At 38.9% G+C, this 27,435-nt stretch overlaps 1 protein-coding gene and 1 pseudogene across 1 annotated transcript in view; both read left to right on the top strand.

Annotated features, from left to right (window-relative positions):
* Nucleotides 1-27,435, top strand: part of Mnat1 (MNAT1 component of CDK activating kinase) — a 136,560-nt gene that overhangs the window by 59,517 nt on the left and 49,608 nt on the right. Inside the window, 1 exon segment of the mRNA XM_038335885.1 lies at nt 24,328-24,449. Coding sequence (XP_038191813.1) covers nt 24,328-24,449 — 122 coding nt within the window.
* On the top strand, nt 3,945-10,381 carry LOC119818767 (annotated as a pseudogene).

Raw genomic sequence — 27,435 nt, 5'->3', positions numbered from 1 at the left:
TGTTTATCTGATCACTCTGGGTGGGAAATATGCTGAACAAACCTCTCCCTCCCTCCCTCCCTCCCTCCCTCCCCCCCTCCCTCCCTCCCTCCCTCCCTCTCTCCCTCCCTCTCTCCCTCCCTCCCCCTCTCCCTCCCTTCCTCTTTCCCTCCCTCCCTCCATTCCTCCCTCCCTCCCTCTATTCCTCCCTGTCACTCTCTTTCTCTCTCTCTCTGGTGGAAGCTGTATCTTACTGTGAATTTGTTTTCTAATCATGTTTAGCTTTTACCAAAAGGCGTAGTTATAGTGAAAAGGCTTACTTCTGTCTCTGTAGCACCTTGACCGTCTGTGGGCCGCAGAGTGGGGACAGAAGACAACCTGCAGGCGTTGGTTCTTTCTCCACCATGGGGGTTTTGAGGATTGACCCTAGGTCATCAAGGTTGTGACAGATCACCTTTATTAACAAAAACTTTTGTTTACCAACTTCAAACACCTAATTGGACCCACAAATTTATACATATTTTTCTTTATGTTTCATAAATCTCTTCATTTCTCAACTCCCATCCAGGTCCTTCTTCCAACTCTTAAAGCTGCCTACTTGGTGTTTTGAGATACATGCTAGTTGCTAGATTATAAATGTCTTGAGGGTAAGAAGCTCCATGTTTAACTTAGCTTTTATATAGTCATGAGTATGTAGTACTTAAGCAGTATTAAGTATTAATATCGGTTTTAAATATACAAATGCAGGTGATATTAATATATCTGTATGTAGTGAAAAGAAAACAATACTAACCAGGAAGTAGTAGTTATTAGACATGATGGTAAAGGGAAAGAAATTTGACAGAGATGAAATGGGGCAAAACCCTGCCCTCCCTTAGTAGATGTCCATCCAAAGCTAAGGTATTGACTTTCTGTTCTGAGTTTGTTCCCGTCCTGAGTTCTGTTAATATTGCATCCTTGCTGGCACTTGGTATTGTGAGTTTAAAATATATCTTAGTTGTGTTGAATAGGTATTAGTGTCATCTCAATATGTTTTGGGATTTCTCCAAATTTAATATTTATCATCTCATTGCACACTTACTTGCTATTAGTATTCATTTTGTGTTTAATATATGCTTTTTTATGGGTTAAAATATGGTTATTTTAGTAGAATTACTAATTCAGAACAAATGATATTTCTATTCTTTAAATAATTATTGTTTCTTTGTCTTGGGAACATTCAGAGTCCATTCTACCTGCAGTTTTGACCTCGGCCATAGTTACATACATGTAGTAGAACATGAGAAATTGTTTTTCCTCCCCAGCTTGCCCTATACATGTTAACCACCTTCTCTCCACCTCTCCCTTCAGCCACTGCTAACCACTCTCTGCGTCTATGGGATCAGCTACATAATATCCCCGTGTTCCATTCATGCTGCTGAGAGACAGAATTCCTTTTACTTTACGGCTGATATTCATTGTGAATATGTACCACATTTTCTTTTCTCCATTGTTCTCATGGACACTGGCTGTCATGGCTGTAGTGAGTAGTGCAGCAGTAAACAGAGGCTGCAGACACACCTCGCTGATGTACTCGTCTTCTTGCAGTACTTACCCAGCAGTAGAATGACTTGCTCTGTCAGTTAGTGGTATTTTTTGGAGCGTTGGTAGTGCTTTTGATAGTGGCCATGCTGGTTATACCCTTACCAGATGTATAAGGAGCTGCCTTAATTGAACCTGCCCAGCCTTTGTCTTTTGGCGAGAGCTGCTCTTTGGGGGATGCTGACGTATCGCCGTGGTTTTGCCCTGTGTGCCTGTTGGTTAGTGCTGCTAAGCACTTTTCATTTACTTGTTGGTTATTTGTGGATTTTAAAGAAATATCTGTTTGTATCATCTCCCCATCTCTAATCAGATTATCTACTGTCATTGGTTGGTTTTACTCTATTTTCTCTTTACTCTTTGGGGTGCCCACTACCCAGCTCCCAGATAAATATACTGAGTCTTATTCTTTCTTATGAATACCAGGTCTTAGCTTGCCAGCTCTTAACTTAAATTATCCCATCTTCCTTTTGCCTCTGGGCTTTTACCTTTCTCTAGTCTGTATACCTTTCTTTATTTCTTACTCTGTGCTTGGCTATATAGCTGGGTGACTGGCCCCTGGCTCCTCTCCTCCTTTTCCTGGTGTTTGTCCTGCTTTTCCCAGATTTCTCCTCCTCTATATTCTGACTGCCTGCCAGCCCTGCCTATCCTTTCTCCTGCCTTGCTATTGGCCTTTCAGCTCTTTAATTAGACCAATCAGGTGTTTTAGACAGGCAAAGTAAAATAGCTTCACAGAGTTAAACAAATGCTACATAAAATAATGTAACACATCTTTGCATCATTAAACAAATATTCCACAGCATAAACAAATGTAACATATCTTTAACTAATAGTCTACAACAATCTACCACAGTTTTTCACTGTTGGGTTGAGTTTCTTACATTGTGGATATTAATCCCTTGCTGGATGGATAGACTGAAGTTTTTATCTTCTATTATGTATCTGCTGTCAGTTTTATGTTTGGTCTTGCCTTTTTGCTTCCTTACTTGCAATATTAGTTTTGTTGTTGTTAGTTACTTTTTTTTTTTTTTTTTTTTTTTTTTTGGAGACAAGATTTCTCAGTTTAGCCCTGGCTGTCCTGGAACTCACTCTGTAGACCAGATTGACCTTGAATTCAGGGATTCAACTGCCTCTGCCTCTTGAGTGCCAGGATTAAAGGCACGTGCCACCATGATCAGCTGTATTACTAATTTTTGAAAAAAAAGTTTGGTTTTTTTTTTCTAGATTTTTAAATAGGCATTTTTCATCTTAAACTTTACTGTTAGTTTGGCTTTTTGCTTTAACCCATAGGCATCTGTATGCTCTATTTTTATTTTCATTTATTTCAAGACGTTTTAAAATTTACTTTATTCTTTTCATTGGTCCATTGTGCTCAGTAGCACATTGCTTAGCTTCAGTGTCTGCCCAGTTTTTGAAGTTACTTTGGTCATTTATTTATTAGGGAAGACACATGATGTTTTCATTGCTTAGAATTTGTTGAGATTTGTTTTGTGACCTAATATAAGATCTTTCTTAGAGAATGTTCTATCTGCTGAAGAGAAGAATGTGTGTTCTCTAGCTACTGGGTACATTATTTTGTAAAAATCTTCCTGCCACTTGGTTTATAGTTCTTTATGATACCTTCTTACTGATTTTTTTTTCTTCTTTGGTCTGGGTCATTTGTCTATTGAAAAACTGTCAGATTGAGAAAATTGTGTTTTAATTCTTTGTATAATGTTTTTGTTCTTCCTCTTTACCTCAATCTATGATTTTTTTTAATTTTTTGAGACTGAGTTTGTCTGTGTGTAACCCTGCCTGTCTGGAACTCTGGAACTTACTCTGTAGACCAGGGTGTACTCAAACTCATAGAGGTCTGCCTGCCTCGGCCTCCCGAGTACCTGGATTAAAGTCGTGCACCACCACTGCCCAGCTCTTACTCTGTAATTTTAATTGCTTATAAATTATCTCCCTTAATAGTTGATGCCTTCTCCATTATGTTTTTCTTGCCGTTGCTTGTATTTGCTTTGGGAGCTACTCTTCCTGTGTGCTCAGATTCATTAATTTTTTTCCTTTCATACTGCCTAATACACTGTTGAACCACCGTCTATTTTTTCATTTCTTTCTCCTTTCTTTTCTCTCACTCTCCCTCCCTCCCTCCCTTCCTCCCTCCCCTCCCTTCCTTCTTTCTGTTCTTTTTGTCTTCATTTGAGACAGGGTTTCTTTACAGAGCCTGGCTGGCCTCAGACTCACAGAGATCTGCCTGCCACCCTCTGTCCCCAGCTGGAGTTAAACTATGCACCACCTTATTTTCACTTCATGAAGTATATGTTTTATTTCTGGAAAGTTCTGTTTGGGTGTTTGCATCTTTCATTTTCTCCTCTTGTTCATTTTCCCCCATCTTCTTGAGCATGTGGAACATAGTTACATTAGCTAGCCCAGCTGGGCATGGTAGCACAGACCTGTAAGCCAGTTCCTCAAGAGGCTGACATGGAGAGTCGTGAGTTCGCGGTCTGACTTATTCACGTGAGTCCAGCCGAAGTGAGACCCCTGTCTGAAAACACAAAACCAAACTAACAAATATACATCATCTTTACTAATACCTTTTACTGACATCACCTATGTTATTTCTAGGATTGCATTTATCAACTGTTTGGTGTTTTTGTTGTTTTGTGTTTTTCTCCGGGAGCAAGGTGATATTTTTGCACTAGAAGTCCCTTTATCTCAGAATGGGTCTATAGTTTTAGTGGCTGATTTTAGACTTACTGTCACATCTGTTCCTGTGTATTTCATGTTTTAGATATAATTTTCAAGGAATTATTTTAAATTTCATTTTCAGCTGTTTAGTCCTACTATATGTATATCTTCAACTTGTTAGTATTTTTACTAAAGATTTTTTGTGTCTGTGTTTCTAAGAGATACTATAGTGATCTGTGTTTCCCTTGCTGTGAGTACCATTGTCTTGCTGTACTGTAGTGCTTTTACCTGTCATGTTTTGTCAAGTATTTTGCTTTTCTTGAAAGTGGAATGTCTTAGTGTTAAAGGGGTGTGTGTAAAATGCTTTCATTCCTCATCATATGCTTTGTAGGGTTCTCCAGTGAAATCATCAAATTCTAATTTGTTTATCTTTATTTGCTTATATATTTATTTATTTATTATATGCAGTTGATAAATCTTAATTTAAAAAATAGATTTAAGCTATTCAGATATACCACATTTTTATTTTTAAAGAATCTGAAGATTTCATTTAAAATATATTTGTTGACATAAATTTGTTATATATAAATTTGTTTTCTCAAAATTGGTTTAATGTAGCTGTAAGACTTATAATCTTCTCTTTGTGTGTGTGTGCGCACACACAAACACGAGAGAGAGAGGGGGGAGGGAGGCAGAGAGAGAGAGAGACAGAGAGAGACAGAGAGAGAGAGAGAGAGAGAGAGAGAGAGAGAGAGAGAGAGATTTACTCTAGCCCAAGCTAGCCTTAAATCTTAAATTCAGCCTTGATCTTCCTGCTTTAGCCTTTCAAGTACTAGCATGTGAACAAATACAGTAGCAGCTGTGGTTAGTTGTCTGACGTGAACTCACGCCAATCCAACACTCCTGGGAGAGACTCGAAAACACATTTCAGAACAACCAATGTACCGAGAGCCTTTGAGGTCCAGCACCAAGACTCTCTTCAGGGTTCAGATTGGATGCAACAGCAAGCCAAAAGGACTTTTTCTTTGGGAATTTGAGGGTGAGCGAATGAACTCTCTCACTCTGTGCTTTTCCAAATCAGTCTCTTTATTCTTCTGCTTCTATACTAATTCTCCTGTCCTCTTTATAATTTCTCCTAGCTTCTTCCTCTAGCTTCTCTCACCCCCGCCCCCCAAATCATCTCTTTATAGGAGTTTTAAAATGATAAAAATAATTACAAGCGTTACCTCTCATTGGTCAAAAGCACATTCCTAGGGTAACTGATAGACGGATAGGGAGCTGAACCATTGCCATGGCAACACAAAATTCCAAGGTTACTGGAGTAAGATCAGGAGGGGAGCACACTGCCCAGTGACAAACTTTGAGACATAGGTCTACTGTCAACAGACTGGCAAGTGAAGAATGGGCATGCTTTTCTTAGGGTGCTTTGTGTAGCAGCCTAGGTTGGAAATATACAACTCTGACCTTGTGCACAGCTGTAAGGTTTTAAACTTATGATCTATTTACAAAACGCCTTTAGTCTAGCTTGAATTTGCTCTGAGGTGAAAGTGAGCTAATTGTGTGCAGTTAGTCTGAGCAAAAGAACAAAACAGGCTTTTAAGTATCTATAGTCCTCGTGGGACAAATCTAGTTACGAAGCATGTCCCAGCACATATTCTATACTCCAAACTTATTTCGTTAAATGAAAAGTCACCTTCCTGACAATCCAGAGATATATGTGCCCATAAGATTGACATGTAATCATGACATTACATATATACATCACATGAGATTACACACTACAATGCAGGTATTGGGGAGACACCAAGCTGCTTTAACAAAAGTGAGCAACAGTTTCCAGAGTCATTGGTCCTACAGGCCTTGCCTGTACAGGGTTAACCTCCATCAGAGAACCATTCCTCTGGTGGACTGACATCTGCATTATCGATTGCCTGTATATTTCCATGGTCTTTGTACCCATGTTTTAAAGGAACAGAAATTACAAGACTCTTGTTTTGTTTACTTGGAGTTTTCTCAAAAGGTCTCGGAAATCTCCTTACACATCTTCATTGGTGGACTATGTTCCAACTATTGTGAGCCACCATGTGAGCTGAGAACAGAGCCTGGGTCTTCTGGAAAAGTAGCCAGTTTCATAACCATCGAGCCATTTTTCCAGCCCTACCAATTTTCATTAAAGATTTTTTAATGTGTGCATGTTCATGAGGTATATCTGTAACTCACTTGAGCTTCAACTTCTATAATTTTGTTATGTGTGTGAATCTTCAATACAAACAGGCAATTTAAATGTTTCATTATATTTAGACTTGGAGCCTAAATTCATCTTATTTGATTCCCTTTTTCATCAAGTTGTCAGAGCATGTGATTCAGTAATATCTCTGACAACTTCAGCATCTTTACTGGGAAACACTATGTCCAGTTTTTGTTTCAGCACATGGTGTTTTGGATCATATTCTGAAAGCATATTGCTTTAATTCACTTTTCTCCTGTCTTACAATATTTTGAACTCATGTAGTCATATATATATGTATTTATATATAATATCAGATAAAATAAAACTTATCACCAAGTATAAAATGTATTAAAAATAAGGTTGAAGATGATCAGAAATATTAGTTTTTCTTAAAGGTCTGTATGATCTTGATTTAACATTCTCTTTTTAATGAACACTGAATGAAAAAAATTTAATACTAGCGAGAGATACAGTGTATTTAGTATTGCGTTAGGAAATGCGTATTTCCTTCAGGTGTTTATGTCAATAACCATTTCACTGGACTATATCACTGCCATATGATGTCTCACACTCCAGTTCCCAGCTGGAGATCTGATTTGCTGCCTTCATCCTTAAAAAGTGTTACTGTGAACAATAGGGAGGCAAAGGGAAGGAGTGGGGTGACAGATGGCAGGGAAATAAAACAGCAGATTTCTACAGCCTTGTTTGTTTTGGCTAGTTCTTGTCCCAAGCACATGGAAATACTTTGCACATTTGAGAATTGTGAGCTGCTCACGTGCTTTTTCTGGAGAAACAGTAAATCATTTGTGTACCAGAAACACACTCAGATTATTCTGTTGTGACTCTTTATTTCTGGGGTTTCCTTTGTCATAAGAAAATACATTTCTTCTTTCAAATCATATTTTTGATAATATATTTGGAGCATCAAAAGCATGAATTTAAATTGGATGGTGCACATAATATAAAAAAATGAAAGTTTTATTAACATTTCCTTGTTATCATAGTCTTCTATTATCCTAAAAATAGATGTTATTAATGAGAAGAGACTTAACATATATACCTGAAGTCACTGTAGTGAGGTGTTTGCAACTGCCTATGCTCCTAGATTTCTTGTATGTTAATTGTATTAATAAATTTTAAGGCTAAAGAACATGTTCTAGTGTTGAATACATTCCCATGTATATATGCAATATAGATATTATTAATCAATCCCCTTTGTTATTGATACATTCCCTAAGCACAGGATGCAGTGGAAGTTCAAACCTTTAGATTATTTGTTTGTTTAATTATGATTTACTTTAGCAGAGTGCCTCTTGTGTTGACCATGTTAAGTTTGAGAGAGACCAGTAACGACTTGATCCAGGAAGTACCATTCCTCCTTGAACAGCTATAGTATGCATGGTAGTAGATCCTGCACAACTGTGCCACACTTAGCTCTTTTTAATGATGATAATTGGAAATGACAAGGATCTGTAAAATATTTTTTTAAAAATTTTTTGGCTTTTTGAGACAGGGTTTCACTGTAGCTATCAAGCCTGTCCTGGGGGAATTTTTAATCTCCATGTTAGGAATTTTCCTAAAGTGAGCTCTCTGCCTACTCAAAAATCCCAATCAAGCCAAGTGACAAGCCGAATTAAAGGAGGTCCAGGTTTAATGGGATTTTTGCGTTCTCAGGTGGTCTTGAGGGGAGCCAGGCAGCCTCAAACGTGACCACAGGAGGGGGTGGTTGGAGGAGATATGGACGGAAACCACATGGAGACTTTCTGGGGAGCAGTTTAAATAGACTGGGGGAGGGGTCAAGGTTTGGCGTTCACACGGGCGGGGCCTCCAAAGTTGGAGGCCCGAGACTGGGACTTACACTCCATATTTTTGCTTTAGAGATTATAGGCATAGATGTAATTATGATTTCTGATACAAGACCTGTGTTCCCTGAAATGGTAAGTGATGTTGCATACTTTTTCTTGGCTATTTTGAGTTCTAGAAATGTAGGTGTGTCTTCTATCTATCTGATGATTTCATCGGATAATTAATAAAGAAACTGCCTGGCCCATCTGACAGACCAGCCCTTAGGTGGGTGGAGTAGACAGAACAGGAAGAAGGAAGTGAGGTAGATGGCTCAGTCAGATGCCACTCCTCTCCTGAGTTAGACAGACTGCCATGCCTCTGCTCAGGGAGAGAGATGCGATGAAGCTCCAGCCCAAGATGGACGTATGCTAGAAACTAAATGGTAAGGCACCACTTCGTGGTGCTACACAGATTATTAGATATGGTTAATCAAGATGTGAGTAAGAGGCTGAAAATAATGGCCCAGGCAGTGTTTAAAAGAATACAGTTTCTGTGTAATTATTTTGGGGCATAAGCTAGCCGGCAGCCAGGAGCAGGGCAAGGGGAAAAGCAGGCCTGCCCAAAGCCCTCACTACACTAGAAAAGTCCCACTAGCCTTTTCTAAAATGATATCAAGCTAGTTCCTTGTGTCCTACATAGTAGTGAGTTGTACCTTTCTCACAGAAGCATTTGAATTGAGAATGGGAAGTAGTGGAGAATAATTATAATCTTCTTTTATTCTAATTTAATGATACAAGCAAGAGAACCTCAACCCCCATTTATAGAAGATAGAGTTGTGATGGCCATAAGGGCTTCAGTGTCAGATTGGATGGGTTCAGATTCTGGGCCTGTGGAACGTGGACAGATAACCTTGGTCATCTTTAGAATATACATTGTAAAATAACATTGTAAAATAACATACTGAAGAGCTTAGAGAGGATTCTTTGAATAGTCTTAGATTTTGTCAGTTACTGTAACAAGTAAACTTTCCCATAAAGATTAACTTTTTAAAAAAACTTTAACTTTAAAATCTAATAGTCTTAGATTTTGTCAGTTACTGTAACAAGTAAACTTTCCCATAAAGATTAACTTTTTAAAAAAAACCAACAAAACTTACAGCAAAGATGGCAAAGCCAAAGCGTAATTAGGTGAATAACCCCATGCCTAAGATCAATCTCACACTTGGCTATGGGCTTTTGATGCTGGGCGTGGGCATACCGCAGAAGTGTCTTTATCAGGTCGGATGCGCCTGACCCTGTTCCGCAGAAGCATACTGATTATGTTGCCTCTTGTGACTCACAGAACGACGAATATGTGGGTGCACTCGAGAAGGAGTGTCACCTGCTGGAGCTTGGCAGGGATGGGTCTCATAGGACTGCTTCATCTCATGAGCAGAGAAGAAATACTGGCGTTCATCAAGTCTTGTCAACATGCATGTGGGGGAATAAGCATTGGACATGACCCTCATCTGCGTGATGTCTTAGTGGTGTCCAGATTCTCACTCTGCGTGATAGTGTAACGTTGCCGGTGTAAATAAAGTGGAGTGTTTTCAAAGTACAAGAAGAAGACAGGTTTTTGTTTTGTTTTGTTTTTTTCTGGAGATACTTGAGAAATTGATTAAAGAGTCTCATTTTCTGTGATAGCAACTTTGACTCTCTTGGACAAGCTTGATGCTATTAATGTGGGTAGGAAAGGTGATTGGCTTTGTTTTGTCCTGTGTGAACTTTGATGATGGACTTGGGAGTGCACCGGGCTCTGCATCTCATGCTGGAAAGATCTATTGTTGTCCAGGATTCCTGGTGGTAACTAGTCAGTTGTACTAAGTGAATTCTGACTTATTTGGCTGGTGGGTTTATGAACGACAGTTGACTTCAGGTGGACTCAATGGAAGACCAGAGAAGTTATCAGCTGTGTGCTATTGTGGTGGGTTTTGGTTTCTGTAAAGATAATAGGAAGCTTCATTGGATTGGTAGAGACAGGCTGAGCCCTTTCATGTGAGCGTATCATGATGGAGAGACTGGAGATTTTGCCGATAGGCCAGGAGATGTGGTTAATCCTGTTTATACCTTATTTGGCTTTGCTGTATTGGAGGATTAAACATGTTATGCTGTCTTTAGAATGCCCGAAAGAAGTGTTGCAGAGAGTGATAGTTCAAACCTCTGAGCTAGATTCAAAGATGGGAAGGATGCTTACTATATGCTGCTGTAATCTGAAGATTGCTGTATTTGAAGTGTTTATCAAGCCTAGAGGTGACTACTGTTAATATTTTACATATCATGCTAACTTAGTGATAAAGTATGTAATTATACATATTGTAAAATACTTATTTAGATCTTCTGCAGTGTTCTCGTCTGTATTTGGTTTGTTTCTGATTCTTCATAACAGAATCTTAAGAGCTAATGTTTCATGGACGCCTCCCCCATGTCCTGCTGACCTGTAACAATGTGATGGAAAATGGTTTTTGCTAACAAAGTGCAGACTGACACAAGTTAAACTCGTGATTTAGGTAACAGATGCACCAAACTAAAGGAAAAACAAACAAACAAACAAACAAAAACAAAACCAAAACAAAACCAAAACTTGGATATAGAATCTGCTAGAACTTTCAGCCCTTTAGAGAGGTGAGGGGAAGGAGAACCATTTGTTCTAAGTTGTAAATGGGCTAACCGTAAATAATGTCACAGTGTTTTATAAACTATTAGTGGGTCTGTAAGTCATTAAAAGGATGATATAAATAATAATCACATTTTATAGATAATTGAAATTCTAAAATTAATTCTCTTCCATTTTAATATTTTGTGGGACTTTCTGCTAAGCAGATACGATCTGGTTAAATGCATAATGAGACAAACATCAGTCTAGTAATCCATCGGAACTGCTGAAAACAAAAACAGGACTGCAGCTATGTCAAAACCTCGGATGAACTCGGTTTAGAAACAGCCTTGTTTTCTTAGGTGAGATGCTATAGTTAGAGAAGCTGCAGAAGCGCTCATTCTCTTGTCCTTTGTGTAACTGTGGTTATTGCTACCAATGCAAGGACACGTGTATCTGTTGTAAAAATCATGTCTTATGAAACAGGAAATCTAGGTCCGTTTTTGTGAGACACTGTGGTTTTATGCCTTAACCAGATATGGAGAGAATTTTGTCTGTGTCACATAGATTTTTGTCTCTGACTCTTGAAGGGGATTTTGTTTGGTTTTGTAGACTCATGCTTTCGATTGGCAGGCCCTAAAGTGTAAATTTGTTTGGAGACCAAGAGGACCATATCTCTAGACTGTTTTAGTACTTTGTTGGTAGGCTGTGAGTATTTAACCATGCACAAGGATGTTGAAGGGAGAATAAAAAAATTGAGACCTTAGTAAGATTGGAGATGATTTTTCCTAGCCTTTCTAGTTTTGAGAGCCCTTGAATTTTCTTGCTTTAGACCCCGAGTTAATCCTGGGTTTCTGTGCCCCTCCGAGCTCTCGTCGTAGGGTATCTGGCCCTGCTCTCAGTCGCTGTGAAGAAATGCTAGTGCTCTGTGCTTGCCTTTTTTTTTAAAAAAAAAAATAGAAAATTATAAGGATAAAAAGTATAATTTCTATTGACACTTAAAATGCACAAATATTAAGCAAGACATAAAACAAGCAAATCCTTAGTTTGTTTTAAAAACGACTATTTCATATATTGCTTTAAAATTTATTTAACAAATGTCTTTTTAAAAATAACAATAATGAAATAACAAAATCCCAATGTTTATTAAGTAAAATCATACAATTGCATTTCTTCCTTTAACACCTTGCTGAAGTCAGGAAATTTTTATTATAGTAGATTCAGGTTGTAGCTCAAGATCAGGGAGCATAATAGGATTCATAGTGACAAGAGGGGACAGGTTCTTGGGAATTTAGTGGTATCCTGTTGTGGAGACATCAGTGCCTGGGAAAGGCACTAGATGCTAGATGGGAATACAGAGGGAATACAAAATGAAAAAAAAAAAAATCTGAAGTTTAAGAATTTCAAAGCTTTGCCTAAGGGCCAACTGTGTTCCCAGGAAAAAGAAAGTAAATCATTCTTTGATTTCCCTCCTGTATTGTTCCCAGAGCCTGAGACTAAATTAAAGATAATTAATGTGCTTTATATGTTGCACTATCATTAGTAATGTTCTTTCTACAGGAAGATGTTTCGAGTTGTAATTTAATTATAAACAGATTGCATACTCTTCCCACTCCCCCCACCCCTTTTCTTTGCCTTTTTTCGGAGGAGGGATGATAGGATTTTGCTGTGTTGCCCAGGCTGTCTAGGAACTCAGTATAGCACAGACTGGCTTTGAACCGTTGATCCTCTCACCTCATCTCCACACTGGAGCTACTATAAGCCTGCACCACCATGTCAGGCCACAGTGGAGTCTGGAAAGGGCCCATTTGACTTGTTGAGCGCCTGGCGTGGTTCTGTGTGGTGGGATAGTGAATGACAGTGGAGGTGGGCCGAGTGCTCCTCCTCCTGATGTAGGGATGCAGCGGTGACTATAGAGGCATGCTGTAGGCATGCTGACACTACTGAAGAATCCGATTTTGATTTCTTTTTATTTATAAGCAAAACCGACACTTAAAAAAAGTTTCTGTTTATCCTTGTTCACAGCATACAGTTTAAGATGTTCAGATATAGGATGACCTTTTGTACTGCATAGGCCCCTCCCCCGTCTCTGTCTCTGCTTCTGCCTCTGTCTGTCCCTGTTTCTCTGCCTCTGTCTCTGTGTCTCTCTCCTCACCCCCCTTTTCTCTCTGTGTGTTCTGGTACATTCACCCATGTGTGTACTTGCAGAGGTTGGAGGTAGACATCAGCCATCTTCCTGGTTTTGAGAGTCTGTCACTGAATTGCTTTGAAAAGACCAATGAGTGATGTGAGATTAAAACCAATAACAAACAAACCTTATTTTCTTAAAGCACAGCTCCATAAGCATAGGGTTTTATTAATAATTTTGCTTTTGCCTTGTTAAAGACAGCAAGGCATGTAATTATTTTAAGATATGCGTATTTAAAAAGTAGTATTGTTTCTGAGTACACGCTAACAGACTAACTTTTACAACTTTAGTACATAAGCTTTGTGTGCTAGCTTTTTTCCCCGTGCAAAATGAATCTTAATATGCCCTGCAATTAGTGACAAATAAGAAACCTTGTAATTAAGAGATGATCTGTTTATTTAAGAGCTTTTGAAGGCTGTAAAAGATTATGCTTGGCTATATATGAGGAAAATGTTGTGAAATAATGCCCCTCAGTTCCCCTTTTATAATAAATCTCAGCTGTGTGTTCTGCGCAAGGGCTCAGTGCCAAAAAGAACAGGTTCAACTTGTCCGTGAGGATTTGCACCACAGCAAAGCGTACAACTGCTTTGTGGAGGTCACAGTGGAGGTCACAGGTTTGTGGAATGGAATAAAAGTGGGTTACAGACACTAGTCCTCGTGTTTCTTGCTGTTTAAGAATCAGTGTTAATGTCAAGCATTAAAAGCATAGTTAGATCATAAAAGTAAACACCAAGAACAGTTGTCAGTGTGCTCCCAAATGAATTTAAAGTAACTTCATCAGCACCTTGTACCAGAATACTTCTAAAGAGCTTCAGAGTAATTTTATCATCATTTCTATTATGCAGAAAAATTATTTTATTTGGTAGTTCTGAATGTGTTTAGTGGAGTAGGAGACCCTTGTGTAAGAACCAAGTGCTAAGGGGTAGGAATGTCTTATGGTTGAGGGAGGGGAGTGTGGATGAGTTCCAATGCAAGGTCAGATGTCCTGAGAAGGTAAGAAGGTGTATGTTCTCATTAAATTCTATTTCTCCCGATCTTAATAAGACCAGGGGGTCAGAATTTAACAACAGCAGCAAAGGAAATGCTGCTCTGTATTACTACTGTAACTCTTTCCCCAAGTATTTTAGGATTATTCATTTGTCTGTCTGTCTGTCTATTTATCTGTTTCCCTGCCTCCCTCCTTCCCTCCATGCATCTCTCCCTGCCTCCCTCCCTGCCTCCCTCCATACCTACCTACCTACCTACCTACCTACCTACCTACCTACCTACCTACCTCAGTTTTTAGAAGAGACGACTCCGAAGTAGTCTGTGGAGAGATGGTGAGAGCCAGGCAAGGAAGCTCTGGGTTTAATATAAGGATTCCAGAAAACCAGAGAAGGAAATGAGCATATGCAGAACTTACCTGCACTGTGTTTTCCCTAAAGATATGTCTGATTACTTTTTCTTATTTTGGTGACCATGTTTATTTTCAGTGATGATTTCAGCAGAGCAACAGGCAGCTGGTGCTGTTGGTGGGAGATTAAGTGGTAATCTGTAGAATGTGTTTCAGCAAAGGCAGCTGACTGGCGGCAGCATCTGTCCTAGCAACTGGTCATATGTTAAGACTTACCAGTGCTAAAGACCAAGCTGTAAAATTGAGAAGTGCTTGGAAGTTAAGTTCTTCCTTGTCCTTTAGGTTGCTGTTGATGTTTTATTAAGTATACCTCTCTTTGATTTACTTTTTTTTATAAAAGGAAGACAATAGAATAAAATTAGTTTTTATCCCCATGAATTAAAACAAAAAGCAAAATAAAAAAATAACTTAGAGCAAACTGTGTGACAGTCTAGACGCTTTTGCGTTGTAGGAATAGCACTTACACTGAGTGATACCTATGTTCTCAGGAGAAAACTCCAGAAGGACTGTGGCTTTCCTGTACTGCTTTCCTAATCCATAGAGTGGCTAGGAAGCACTGTCGGAGACACGGTAAAGCCAGCTTAAAGCGTTGGCAACTTAGGGCTCCATGGAAGGTAGTTTATTTCAGCATTGCTAAAAATTATTCTTTTTATTTGAAATAGTCTTTCTGATCATATTTCAAAGTGTATACAATTTATAATGCCTGGAAAATAAGCCATTAATTTTTATGTTATTTAAAGAAGTTGTTTCTGCTTATTATGAAAAAAACTGAACATGTAAGAAAATGTATATAAAAGTTAGAGTTCATATCTCAATACAGATGCAGTTTGCCTAAGTCTAAATGTTTTTCAGAAATTGTAAATATTTTTTGGAAATGACATTTTAGCAAACTAATATAACGTTCTTTTAAAAAGAGCCTATAGGGGCTGGAGAGATGGCTTAGTGGTTAAGAGCATTGCCTGCTCTTCCAAAGGTCCTGAGTTCAATTCCCGGCAACCACATGGTGGCTCACAACCATCTGTAATGGGGTCTGGTGCCCTCTTCTGGCCTGCATGCATACACACAGACAGAATATTGTATACAGAATAAATAAATATTTAAAAAAATAAAATAAATAAAAAATAAAAAGAGCCTATATATTAATACATAAATAAGTACTTATACTTTGTGATAAATGGTTATAAATCCATATAAATCCATAAATCCATAAATGGTTATAAATCCATGTTGTTGCATATTAATTTGTACATGTCAATAAATACTTGAAAATAGGGTCAGTTCTGGTGATACACATTATATTACAACATCACAGTACCTACCATTTCCTAAATATTTGATAAATGATTTTAAATATTCCTATAATAGGAAAGTGCATGGGACCTCTGGCAATGGATGGTTTAAAACCTCAGTAGGAGGTCTGGGGAGATGGCTCAGCAGTTAAGAGCACTGGCTGCTCTTGCAGAGGACCTGGGTTCAGTTCCTAGCACCTATATGGTAGCTTGTAACTATCTGTATATTTCAGTTCCTGAGGATCCAACACCCTCTCCTGGCCTCCATAGCCACCGGGCATACCCACAATGCACCTTAAAACCAAAACCAAATCCAAGAAAAACCCAATAAAACAAAAACTTAAAAATCCTCCAGACTTGGGTGGGGTATTAGTTATTTGTTTGGCTGCAACAATATAATACCTAACAAAAGAGATTTTACAGTAGTTATTCATTCAGTAGTTCAAAGACCTTAACAAACAAAGTGATTTGTCCTACACTGTTTGGGAGGGTGAGGTAAAGGACTGGAGGGGCCATTATAAAACACCTGTTCCTTCCTGAAATAGACACTCTTGATATCCACCACACACTGTCCCAGGCAGAGGATGTGTGTGACTCAATCTTTATGCTTTTTGGTATATTTTCACTGAAAAATAGTTTTTGTTTTGCTTACATAATAATGGAACATTTAGATAACTTTGCATAAACCAAATTTATATTTTATTGTGATCAGAAATGCACACACATTTTTAAGTTGTCATTATCTTTGGTTAACTGCTAGTTCATTTCTGGTACCAAGATAAAAATTCTTTCTTAAAAATTAATTTTGTAGGAACTTGCAACAAATTAGCTAAAATGTTCTGTGCCTAAAAAGCTGATTTTGAAATTTCTGCCAAGTACTATTTTCCTTAGAATTAACACAGTCTTTTTAAGGAAACAGGCTTTGTCTCACTAGATAGTCTCCCTTGATGTTTTTCTTTTCTGGTCTTTTTATAGAAACAAACATGATTTGCCGGACACTATGTCCTCTTGGCAACAAATTATAGTCCAGCAGCAAGGCAAGCAAAAGAGAAAGAATTAAAAGCAGTTCTCTCACACTGTGTTGTTTGCCCATGCCCAAGGAAAAATAAATCTAAAATAACAAAATCAAAGTAAATAAATACGTTGGGTTTTTCCTCTCTTCCTTCCTTCCCTCCTTCTCTCCCCTTTGAGACAAAGTCTTCCTCTGTAGCACTGAATTCCATAGTGACAGACTTACTCTGACCCTCCTATCCCGCTTCCCCGAATACTCAGATTACAGGTAGGTACCATCTAACCTTTTCACTTCTAAGTAGGTTGCTTTTTATTTTGAAACTCTTTTTTCAGTAGTTTATCTTGGTATCCCAACAAATGTCCAAAAGTAGAGGTAAAGTATTATTAAAGAACATGTTTCTATGTGGTATGTGAACACTAAAGATGAGTTTTGAGAGTGGACGCAGTAAGTGAATTTGGTGGGCAGACTGTGATATTTCAGAGCCAATTTGCTAGAAACTTTTTTTAAAGTCTTGTCTTCACTAAGAGAGAATATAACATGGCTCTTTAGCATAGAACCATTCAGTTGATAACAGCAAGGTTTAAGTTCAGCTTGACAAATTAGAAATTCTGTGTTCTGCTGAACTACAAAACAAGGTGCTGTCTCAGTCTGTGTAGCGCGAGGCCTCCTTTCTTATGTTTGAGAAGGAAAATATATTTTGGGTTGATAGCAAATGTGTTTTGAAGGATGAAGAGGAGTCAGAAAGGCTGATTCTAGGAATGTCATCATTAGAATGCTTTAAAAGTGATATATTTTGAAGTTATATTCTGCCCATTTAAAAACATTTATCTTGTCTGATGATTTTAGTAAAGAACTGGGAAATACAGAAATGAATGCTTGTTCTTTTTCCCTTGGGGTGTTTCTTTAATTATGTGAACCAGACATATATTAAGTTGGAGGAAAATCCTGTTTATTTTTGTGATACACAGAAAGGCAGTGGCTTATTCTGCTTAGTGGTCATGGATTCCTAGCAGACTTCAATCCTGTCCCAGTCTTCCCCCCACCCACATCATAGGCAATATAGACTTAGAGAATATCTGTTCCCTCAGTTCATTCAGCTTTAGAGGGAACACCAGCATAAATGCCTAGATATGTTTTAGCCTCCAGACCCCTGCCCTCAATTTGTCCTTTGACAGTTACTGTAAACTTTGAAAATAATGAGAAAAAGTCATTCTGTGTGCCTGTCAGGGATGGGGGATGAGTTGTACCTATCATGAAATGATGTTTTACCAGGAAGTTATTACTGTGCAGCTGTTTCAGTGATGACAGGCTGACATCACCCTGGAGTGGCCGGAACAACAAAGTACAGAAATTACTCTGCTTGTTCCTAAAATAAACTGAAAATACCTGCCCTACCACAGAAATGTGACTCTAAATAAGCAATTTGTAGACTGTTTCAAACATATTCTTTTAGTTTGCTTGCATCTTAAAACATTAAAAAAATTCATACCAACACATATATGCATATATACATGCACACATGTTTATTAGGACACCTTACCAAAATAGAACTTCCTGTAGATCCTGTCTCGGGAAGTAGCCCTAGAATTGAGGTGACTCAGTGCCCAGAGAGTGAAAGGCTTGGGATCCCAGTTTCAATAGCAGTGCCACATGCTGTGTAGAATTTACAGATTTACATTTGGGAGAGGAGCACCTGCCTGCCATTGTTCTTTCCTGTGTTATTTAAATGACCTTAAGAAATGGAAGTAGAAAGCCAGGCAGTGGTGGCGCACACCTTTGATCCCAACACTTGGGAGGAGAGGCAGGTGCATTTCTCTGAGTTCAAGGCCAGCCTGGGCTACAGAGTGAGTTCCAGGACAAGCTCCAAAACTACACAGAGAAACCCTGTCTTGGTTGTGGGGGGAGGAAGAACTACAATTAGAAATGATTTCCTTATACTGAATGATTACTCTGCAAGGCAGAAGCTGATTTGCACACATACATATACACGTATAAGATATATGTATATGTGATGTCCATCAATGGTTGTGTTTGGGCATGTGTGTGCCTGCACACATGTACATGTGTGCATGTGTGTCTGTAAAGGACTGCAGTTGATGTCAAGTGCCTTCTATGATTACTTTCTACCTCACATGTTAGTAAAGGCTCTCTGTTAAACCCAGAGACCAGGGATCTTCTGCCTCTGCCCTCCATGCTGGGATTGCATGTTGTTCTTTAGTTAAATACTCAACAGTAGTATCACTGGGTCATATAGTAGATCTATTTTTAAGGTTTTGTTTTTTGTTTTTTTAGTGATCTTCATATTGATTTCCATAGTTTCTGGACTAGTTTGTTCCCATTAGCAGTTTTCTTATACAACTTTTCCTCTTATCTATGTCTTTGCCAGCATTTGTTATCTGTGTTCTTAAAGATTTATTTTATAGACACGCACATATTTAAATAGTGTATGTCCATCCATTTGGGTATGTTTGTGTGAAGCAGGTGCCTGTAGAGGCCAGGAAGTCAAACCCCTGTGTTGGAGTACAGATGGTTGTGAGCTGCTGGGTCTGAGTGTTTGCATTCTTCATGATTGCCATTCTAACGGGGTAGGTGGAATCGCCCTGTGGTTTTAATGTGTATTCTCGATTGGCTAGTGAGTTTGAAGAGTGTTTCGTGTGTTTGTTATTAATTTTATTTCGTCTTTTGAGAACTGTGTGTTCATTTTATTCATCATTTATTGACTGGATTGTTGTTTTTACTCCTTTTAGGCTTTTTGGGGGGCCCACCACCCAGCTCCCAAATAAATCACACACAGAGGCTTATTCTTAGGAATGCCTGACTGAAGCTTGGCTTGTTTCTTACCAGCGTTTCTTAAATCATCCTGACTACCTTCTGCCTCTGGGCTTTCTCCTTTCCTCACTTCTGTGCATCTGACTTCAGTCTCACTCTGGCTGTCATGGTGACTGGCCCTTAGCTCCCTCCTCCTTTTTCTCCTTTCTCCTATTTATTCTCTCTTCCCGCCAGCCCCACCTATTCTTGCTCGTACCTCGCTATTCGTCATTCAGCTCTTTATTAGACCTTCAGGTGTTTTAGACAGGCAAGGAATCACAGCTTCACAGAGTTAAACAAATGCAGCGTAAACAAAAGTCACACACTTGAAAATAATACTCCCCAGCCCCGAGCTATTTGATTTTTTTCCTGAGGTTTTAAGTTCCTTATGAAGTTATGAACCCTTTGTCGAGTGTGTAGATAGCAAGGGTTTTCTTCTGTCCTGCAGGCTGTCCTTCACTCAGCAGCAGCAGATTTTCCAATTGCCTGGAGGTCCACTCGCCTGTTGTTGGCATTGGTTCTTGAATGATTAGAGCCCTACTCAGCAGTCCTTACATATGCCTATATTTTACAGGGCTTCCTTACCTTTTTTCTCTTAATTGTTTCAAAGTTTCAGGTCTTGTATTAAGGTCCTTGTTCTTTAGTTTTAGTGACGAGTGAAAGATAGGAGTCTCATCTCATTGATGTATATGTGAATATCCAGGGGTTTTTTTTTTTTTGCATGATTTGTAAAAGAAGTTATTTTACATTTATTGTATATTTTTGTCACCTTTCTCAAAAATTAGGTGGTTGTGGCTACGTGAGTTTATACTGGGCTCCCATGGGCCATTCTGTTTCTCTGTGCGTCTGTTTTTGAGGCAGCAGCACGCTGGTTTGTTGCCGTGTCACCATAACTGGAGTTAGGTGTTGTACTTTCAGCATTGTTTCTCTGAGAGGGCTTTGCCTATCTCTGGTCTTTTGTGCTCCCGTATGAATTTTAAAGTTTTGTTTCTCTATTTCTATTAAGAATAGCATTGAGAAACTAGAGAGTTGGTTCAGTGATAAAGAGAACATAATGCTCTTACTAAGGATCAGAGTTCAGGTTCCAACATCCATAATCCACGCTGCTGTTCACAATCACCTGTGACTCTAGCACCAGGAGGTCTGACACCCTCTTCTGAACTCCATGGACGTCTGCATCCACATGTACACAGACATATACATACACGTAATTAATAGATAAAAGTAATCTTAAACAATGCTAACTTTAAAATGAATGACATTGGAATTTTGATGGGAATTAGCTGGAATATGTTGGATTATTTTTGGTGATATAGCCATTTTGACAATATTGATGCCCCCAGTCCATGATCATAGGAGGTCTCTGCTGTTTTCTTCTATTTTCTCCTTCAGTCTTTTATTGTAGAAGTCTTGTATTTCACTTCTTAGTTAAGTCTTTCCTTTTTTCCCCCTTCTCTTCTTTTTGAGACAGGGTTTCTCTGTGTAACCTTGACTGTCCTGGAACTCTGTAGACCAGGCTGGCCTCAATCTCATAGAGATCTTCCTGCCTCTGCCTCCAAGTGCTGGGATAAAGGTGTGTGCCACCACCACCTAGCGCTCTCTCTCTCTCTCTCTCTCTCTCTCTCTCTCTCTCTCTCTCTCTCTCTCTCTCTGAAAGACCTGTGAATGAAGCTATTTTCCTTATTTCTTTCTTGGCATGTTATTGGTATATAGAAAAGCTACTGATTTTTCTATGTTAACTTTGTATACTGCCACTATAAAGTATATATCAGTTCCATGAGCTTTGTGGTAGGGTCTTCAGGATCTTTTGTGCATAAAGTCATGTCTGCAAATAAGGATACTTTATCGTCTTACTTTCCTAATTTTGGCTGATTTCCTTGTTTTGTTTCTCTAGCCAGGTTTTTGAAGCATGATACTGAGTAATTGTGGAAAAAGTGGACACCCTTGTCTTATTCCTGATTTTACTGGAAGTGTCTTTAGTTTTTCCACCTTCAGCGTTGGCTGTAGGTTTGTCTTACAAAGCCTTTATTATGCTGAGATGTGTTTCCCATGTTTCTTATATCTTCTGAACTTTTATCACGAAGGAATGTTGGATTTTTCAAAATCCTTGCCTGTATCTATTAATACTGTGATTTCTGTTCTGGACTCCATTTACATGTTACTTATTTTTATGTGCTGAACCATCCCTGTGTCCATTGGGTGAAACCAACTTGAAGTGTTTTTTAATTGGATTTGCAGGCATTTAATTTTTGGATGTATGTCTTTACTAGGAGCCAGAGGACATTCCCTGGAGAGGGATCTATACTTTTGGTCCTCATTAATCCCAGCACTCAGGAGGCAGAAGCAGGCTGCTCTCTAGGAAAACAGTTTGCATTGGTTGCTTGTCTTGTTGCTGTTACAAAAGCCTGACCACAGCAATTTTAGGGAGGAATGGATAATTTATTTTGGCTCAAAGGGTTTGAGGTTACAGTGTTGTCAATGGTGGAGAAGTCATGGCATGAGGAGCTGGAGGTGGAATGATGTTGCTCATACTTAGAGTGAGTCTTCTCACCTCCATGAACCCGGTCTGGAATCCATTAAAGACCTGCCTAGAGGTCTCCTTGGTTACTCCAGAGTCTGCCTAGTTAGCAATCAGTATTTCCTATTAGAAAGAGTAAGACTAGCGATTAGTGTTGAGTCGATAAACGTCGAGGAAGGGAAGGTAGATGAAAAGAGGGCAGTGGTGGCGGGCAGGCAGTGCGAGTCCTTGCTCAGGGTTGAGTGAAAGAGGAAAAGGAATGGAATCAAACTCATCTCAGAAGACTCATCTCAGAAGGCTGAGACAGGGTGAGCCTGCAATCAAGGCCAGCTTGTATTCTTTGGGAAAGCCTATTAAAAGAAAAGAATAGAAAGAAAGGGAAGGAAGGGAGGGATGAGAACAACACAGGGCAGAGATGGCCTATTAACCTAACATTGAATATTAAATACAGGTATAAATATGGCAGGGAGGGTATAAAGTCCTAATACAGTCTCTTGTCTGTTTATTGCAGCTCTTGTTCCTGACTCCAGATCCTCTCTCTCTCTCTCTCTCTCTCTCTCTCTCTCTCTCTCTCTCTCTCTCTCTCTCTCTCTCTCTCTCTCTCTCTCTCTCTCTCTGTCGGGGGGGGGGGAGAGGGAGAGATTTTTTTAACTTGATTACATAGATCTTGAAGTGAACTATGTAGATGATAACATCAAGTTGCAGTACCAGTGTTGGCTACACTGAATTATTCTAAGGTGGTGGTTGTCATCTCTCCCTCCTTCAGAGAAAAAGGATAGGACACCACAGCGTCAGCAACTCAGATGTTGTTGCCAATATTTTTAGTACATGCTTTCCCACTGCAGTGACTTAAGAAAGCTAAAATTCGTCTTGAAATACATATTCTGTGTCATCCTTTGTAAAAAGTTGTAAATTAGAGAAATGACAAGAACTATCGGAATCAGAAATCATACACCTTATTAAGAAATAGAGATTTCTATAAGTCAGAGAGTCCTTTCCCAAGCAAATGATAAATATGTACATTGTATGTAAGCATACTTAGATGACTGAGTGGCATTTGATTTTGTGTTCTTGTATTTAGATGTGATACCTAGTAGTTCTTTCTTCTTTGAAAAGTACCTAGATGTTCAATTGAATTTAGTTTTTATCATTAATTTTTTTTTTTTTTTTGGTTTTTCGAGACAGGGTTTCCCTGTAGTTTCTAGAGCCTGTCCTGGAACTAGCTCTTGTAGACCAGGCTGTTCTCGAACTCACAGAGATCCGCCTGCCTCTGCCTCCCGAGTGCTGGGATTAAAGGCGTGCGCCACCACCGCCCCGCTCTCATTAATTTTATTTTTGATTTTTCGAGACAGGGTTTCTCTGTGGCTTTGGAGCCTGTCCTGGAACTAGCTCTTGTAGACCAGGCTGGCCTCAAACTCACAGAGATCCGTCTGCCTTTGCCTCCCGATTGCTGGGATTAAAGGCGTGCACCACCACCGCCCGGCTCATTATTTTTTTTTACATTACATGTGTATATATGTGCATACAGTACTCATTTGGTAAGCCTGATTCTATTATAAAGAGTTAAGATATTTATGTGATGGTTTTTCAAAATTTATTTTGTTAGCTCCTTTCCCTAGTTAGAACTTTAAAAAAAAAAACACTGATTACCAAATCTGTGAAAGTATTTTATAAAAGTTGAAATATATAAGATTGGACTATGCTTATATTTTGTTTAGCTCTATGGATACTAAAAAATAGTACTGATTAAGGCAAAATTTTGCATTTATTGGTGGATTTCATTTTCTTCCACTGAATTTCTTCATTAAAATTTCATTTACCTTCATAAATTGTATGACTGGATGTTATAGAATGTGGTTTGTGATGGAATGCGTTCTACCCACAGAATCATAAGCCTGATAGCTATCTTTTAATTTTTAAAATATTTTATTTTATATTTTAAATTATCTGTATATGTGTGGCAGTGTGTGGAATGTGCATGTAAGTGCAGCAGCTTCAGAGACGAGGAGAGGGCACTGGATCCTCTGGAGCTGGGGTTACAGGCCGTTGTGAGCTGCCCAACATGGGTGCTGGGAATTGAACTTAGGTCCTTTACAGGAGCTGCAAATGACCTTCACTGCTGCGCTCTCTTCAGCCCCTAGTGACTGTTCTTTTTAAGAGAGAAATTTACTTCATCTTTAAAATTACTACAAATAACAATATGAAAATACTGTTAAAATGTATGTCCTACATTACTCTTACAGGGTCAACAGATTTCTTTAGCACCGATCCAGAAACTTGAAGAGGCTCTCTATGAATACCAGCCCCTGCAGATAGAGACCTGTGGACCTCAGGTTCCCGAGCTGGAGATGTTGGGAAGACTTGGGTAAGCATCAGAAGCACTTTCCATAGAGAGGAGCTGGTGTATACGGCTCTGTTGTTGCTCTTTTTATGTAACGGACATTCTGCTTTTCTTAGGATTGCTTTACAGAACTTAATCCCATTTCTTAAAAGTCAGTAGTACTACACTGTTCTATTTAAAATCTTGACTCTTCAGTGTATGTGCTAGATTCTTGAGGTTAGGGCTAAAAGCAGTTCTCTTTGTGAGGCTGTCATTTGCAGCCATAGCTGAGTGACTGTTTTAGCTTACCACTTGTTTGAATTAAGGATTACCTCAGTAAATAATAGGTCAATAAAAATTTTAATTCAGCATCTTCCATAAAAATTGGCAGACTTAATCACTCTCTCTTATCTATATCGAAACTACATTTATGAGAGCTGAGCCACAAAATATTTTGTCAGTAGGTGTAATATAGGACTGGACAAGGCTCAAAGGTCATAGTGTATGCATGTATTCTTTTGGGAAGTGAACTGAGAACATGGCTTTTGTGAATAATGCAGATAGTCTCTCCTGGGAGCAAATGGGGTCTGTATTCCCTTGAGAAGGCAGACGCAGAGGAGCTGGGTGGAGGAAGCCATGGTTCCGATGGGTGTTCAGTGTAAACTGTCGAACAGGAGACGGATTCAGGAACTGTGTTTCTTACCACGAGGAAATAATGTGAAAGGAAAGAACACACACAGCGAGTCCATCAGCAGAGACTGGGAACAGTTAAAACCTACGCCTAAGGATGGCGCACCGTGTTCTACATACGGCTATCGAGGTTCCATAACAGCCTAAAGTAAAAATGCCATACTATTTTAATTATTTGGTATTGAGTAGCTCTTAAGGATAGATAAAATTTAGTTCTGTGTTCTCGTAAAGTCCTACAACCTCCAATGTGAAGTCAACAGAACAGGAAAATCTAAAACTCCCCTTGAGGTAACAAATTTATTAAATAATTGTTCTGTACACTAAAAGATAAAGCCGAATTAGATAAGATAAGCATGCATTTTAGGGAGAGTGTGTCTGCATATATGTGTGCTGCTGCGTGTGTGTGTGTGTGTGTGTGTGTGTGTGTGTGTGTGTGTGTAGGCCAGAGGTGACCAGAAGGGGGTGTTCTTCAGGAGCCGTCTGCATTGTTTTCTGAGACAAGATACCTCACTGGGACCTGGGAATCGCAGGTCAGGCTAGCCTGTCATCACCTCCCTCCACTGTGGGTTACTAGCAGGTACAGCCACATCTGGATTATACCTGTCATCACCTCTACAGTGAGTTCCTAGCAGGTACGACCACATCTGGATTGTGACATGTGTTCTAGTGATCCAATTCAGATCCCCATGCTCTCATGTCAAGCACTTTATCCACTGAGATACTACTCTTCTGCCCTAAGAATATTATATTTTATGACATAGAAAACTTACATGTAACACAGATGTTGGGTTAGAAAATCTTTGTCTGAATTACCAACAGCCAGAACTATCATTTTCATTTTTCCTTAGAATCTTTCATGTCAATAAAGATTAGGTGTTTAAAATAATGCTGCCTCTGTTAAAGAGTTTTACATTTTCTAATAAATTTGTTACAAAAGCTACATTTGTGAGATGATGGAAATGATCGTGGCTTATTACATGGAAAGTTAAAATGTTTTGGATTAAAAAAATATTTACTTACTTATTGAGAGAGAGAAAACACCACAGTGCCAGTGGGTGGGGGGTTCAGTTCTCTTCTCCCACCTTGGATTCAGGTCATCAGCTTTGGCACAGGCACCTTTGTCCTCTAAGCCATCTCAGTGACTTCAGAGTAGCAGTGAAAGGAGAAGAAGGAGAAGAAAATTTGCTGTTGTCACATCTGCACATTGTCATTGCGAGAGTGTGCTGTAAAACCAAGGAGAGCTACCAAAAAATAACAAAAGAAACCAGGAATAATTAGCAATACAGCCAACAACAGAAAACAGTGGGTTCAAAAAAGTTGTAATTAGAACAAAGAAAATGGCTCCTCAGTTAAAGAGAGTGCTTCAAGATCATGAAGTCTAGAGCTAAGACTCCCAGGTGTCACGTAAATGCAGATGGGTACGGTAACCCGCTTGTAATTCCAGCCCCAAAAGGCAGATATAAGGAATCCCTGAACAATCTGACTAATGGTACTAACCATATTGGCAAGCTCTGGAGTTGACTGAGAGACCCTGCCTCATTGAATAAGGTGGAAGAGTGATAGTGGATGATTTTAGACATCAACATTTGACCTCCACATATTTGTACACCCACATGTAAACATTTACACACACACACACACACACACACACACACACACACACACACACACACCATGTGCCACAGCCACATACATGAAAATGGGAAAATAAAATGTCTAGTGGAAGAAAAGTAGGAAAAGAAAAATAATAAGGAGAAATATAGAAAGTAGCCTTATAACAGATATAATCTCAATGATATCAGGAGTTATCAGATGGAGAGATGGTGCAGCAGTTAAGAGCTCTTGTTGCCCTTACAGCAGACCCCAGTTGGGTTGCTAGCCGCCAAATTGGATTGTGAGCCACCCCCCTGTAATCTGGTGTCTACAGGGACTGACACAAGTGATGCATATGCATATTCTCAGGTATACACACATGCACATAAAATTAATCAACATCTCTTTAAAAACGTTAAATGTAAATGTTGTAAACTAGGCAGTAGAAATTTCTGTAATGATGTAAATGCTGTAGGTCTATACTGCCCAGTGTGGTGACCACTGGTCACTTTCTACTGAGCACTTAAATTGTGCCTAATGTAGCCAAAGAACTCAATTTAAAACGTTATTGAATTTTATTAAGTGTTAAAAGTTTGAGTTTTTAAGTTCTGGATTTTATTATTTAATTTCGCAATTACCTCTTCAAATATTCCTTCGTCCTTGTTTTCTGTTTTTACTACACCTCTGATTTCCTGTTAAACCCTTTAAATGACCATTTTAAAGGTGAGGTAAAAGATATATACAGTAG

This window comes from Arvicola amphibius, chromosome 7, assembly GCF_903992535.2.
Source record: "Arvicola amphibius chromosome 7, mArvAmp1.2, whole genome shotgun sequence".
NCBI classification, from domain to species: domain Eukaryota; kingdom Metazoa; phylum Chordata; class Mammalia; order Rodentia; family Cricetidae; genus Arvicola; species Arvicola amphibius.
The sequence above is the reverse complement of the archived record's forward strand: the minus strand, read 5'-3'. Positions and strand labels throughout refer to the sequence as shown.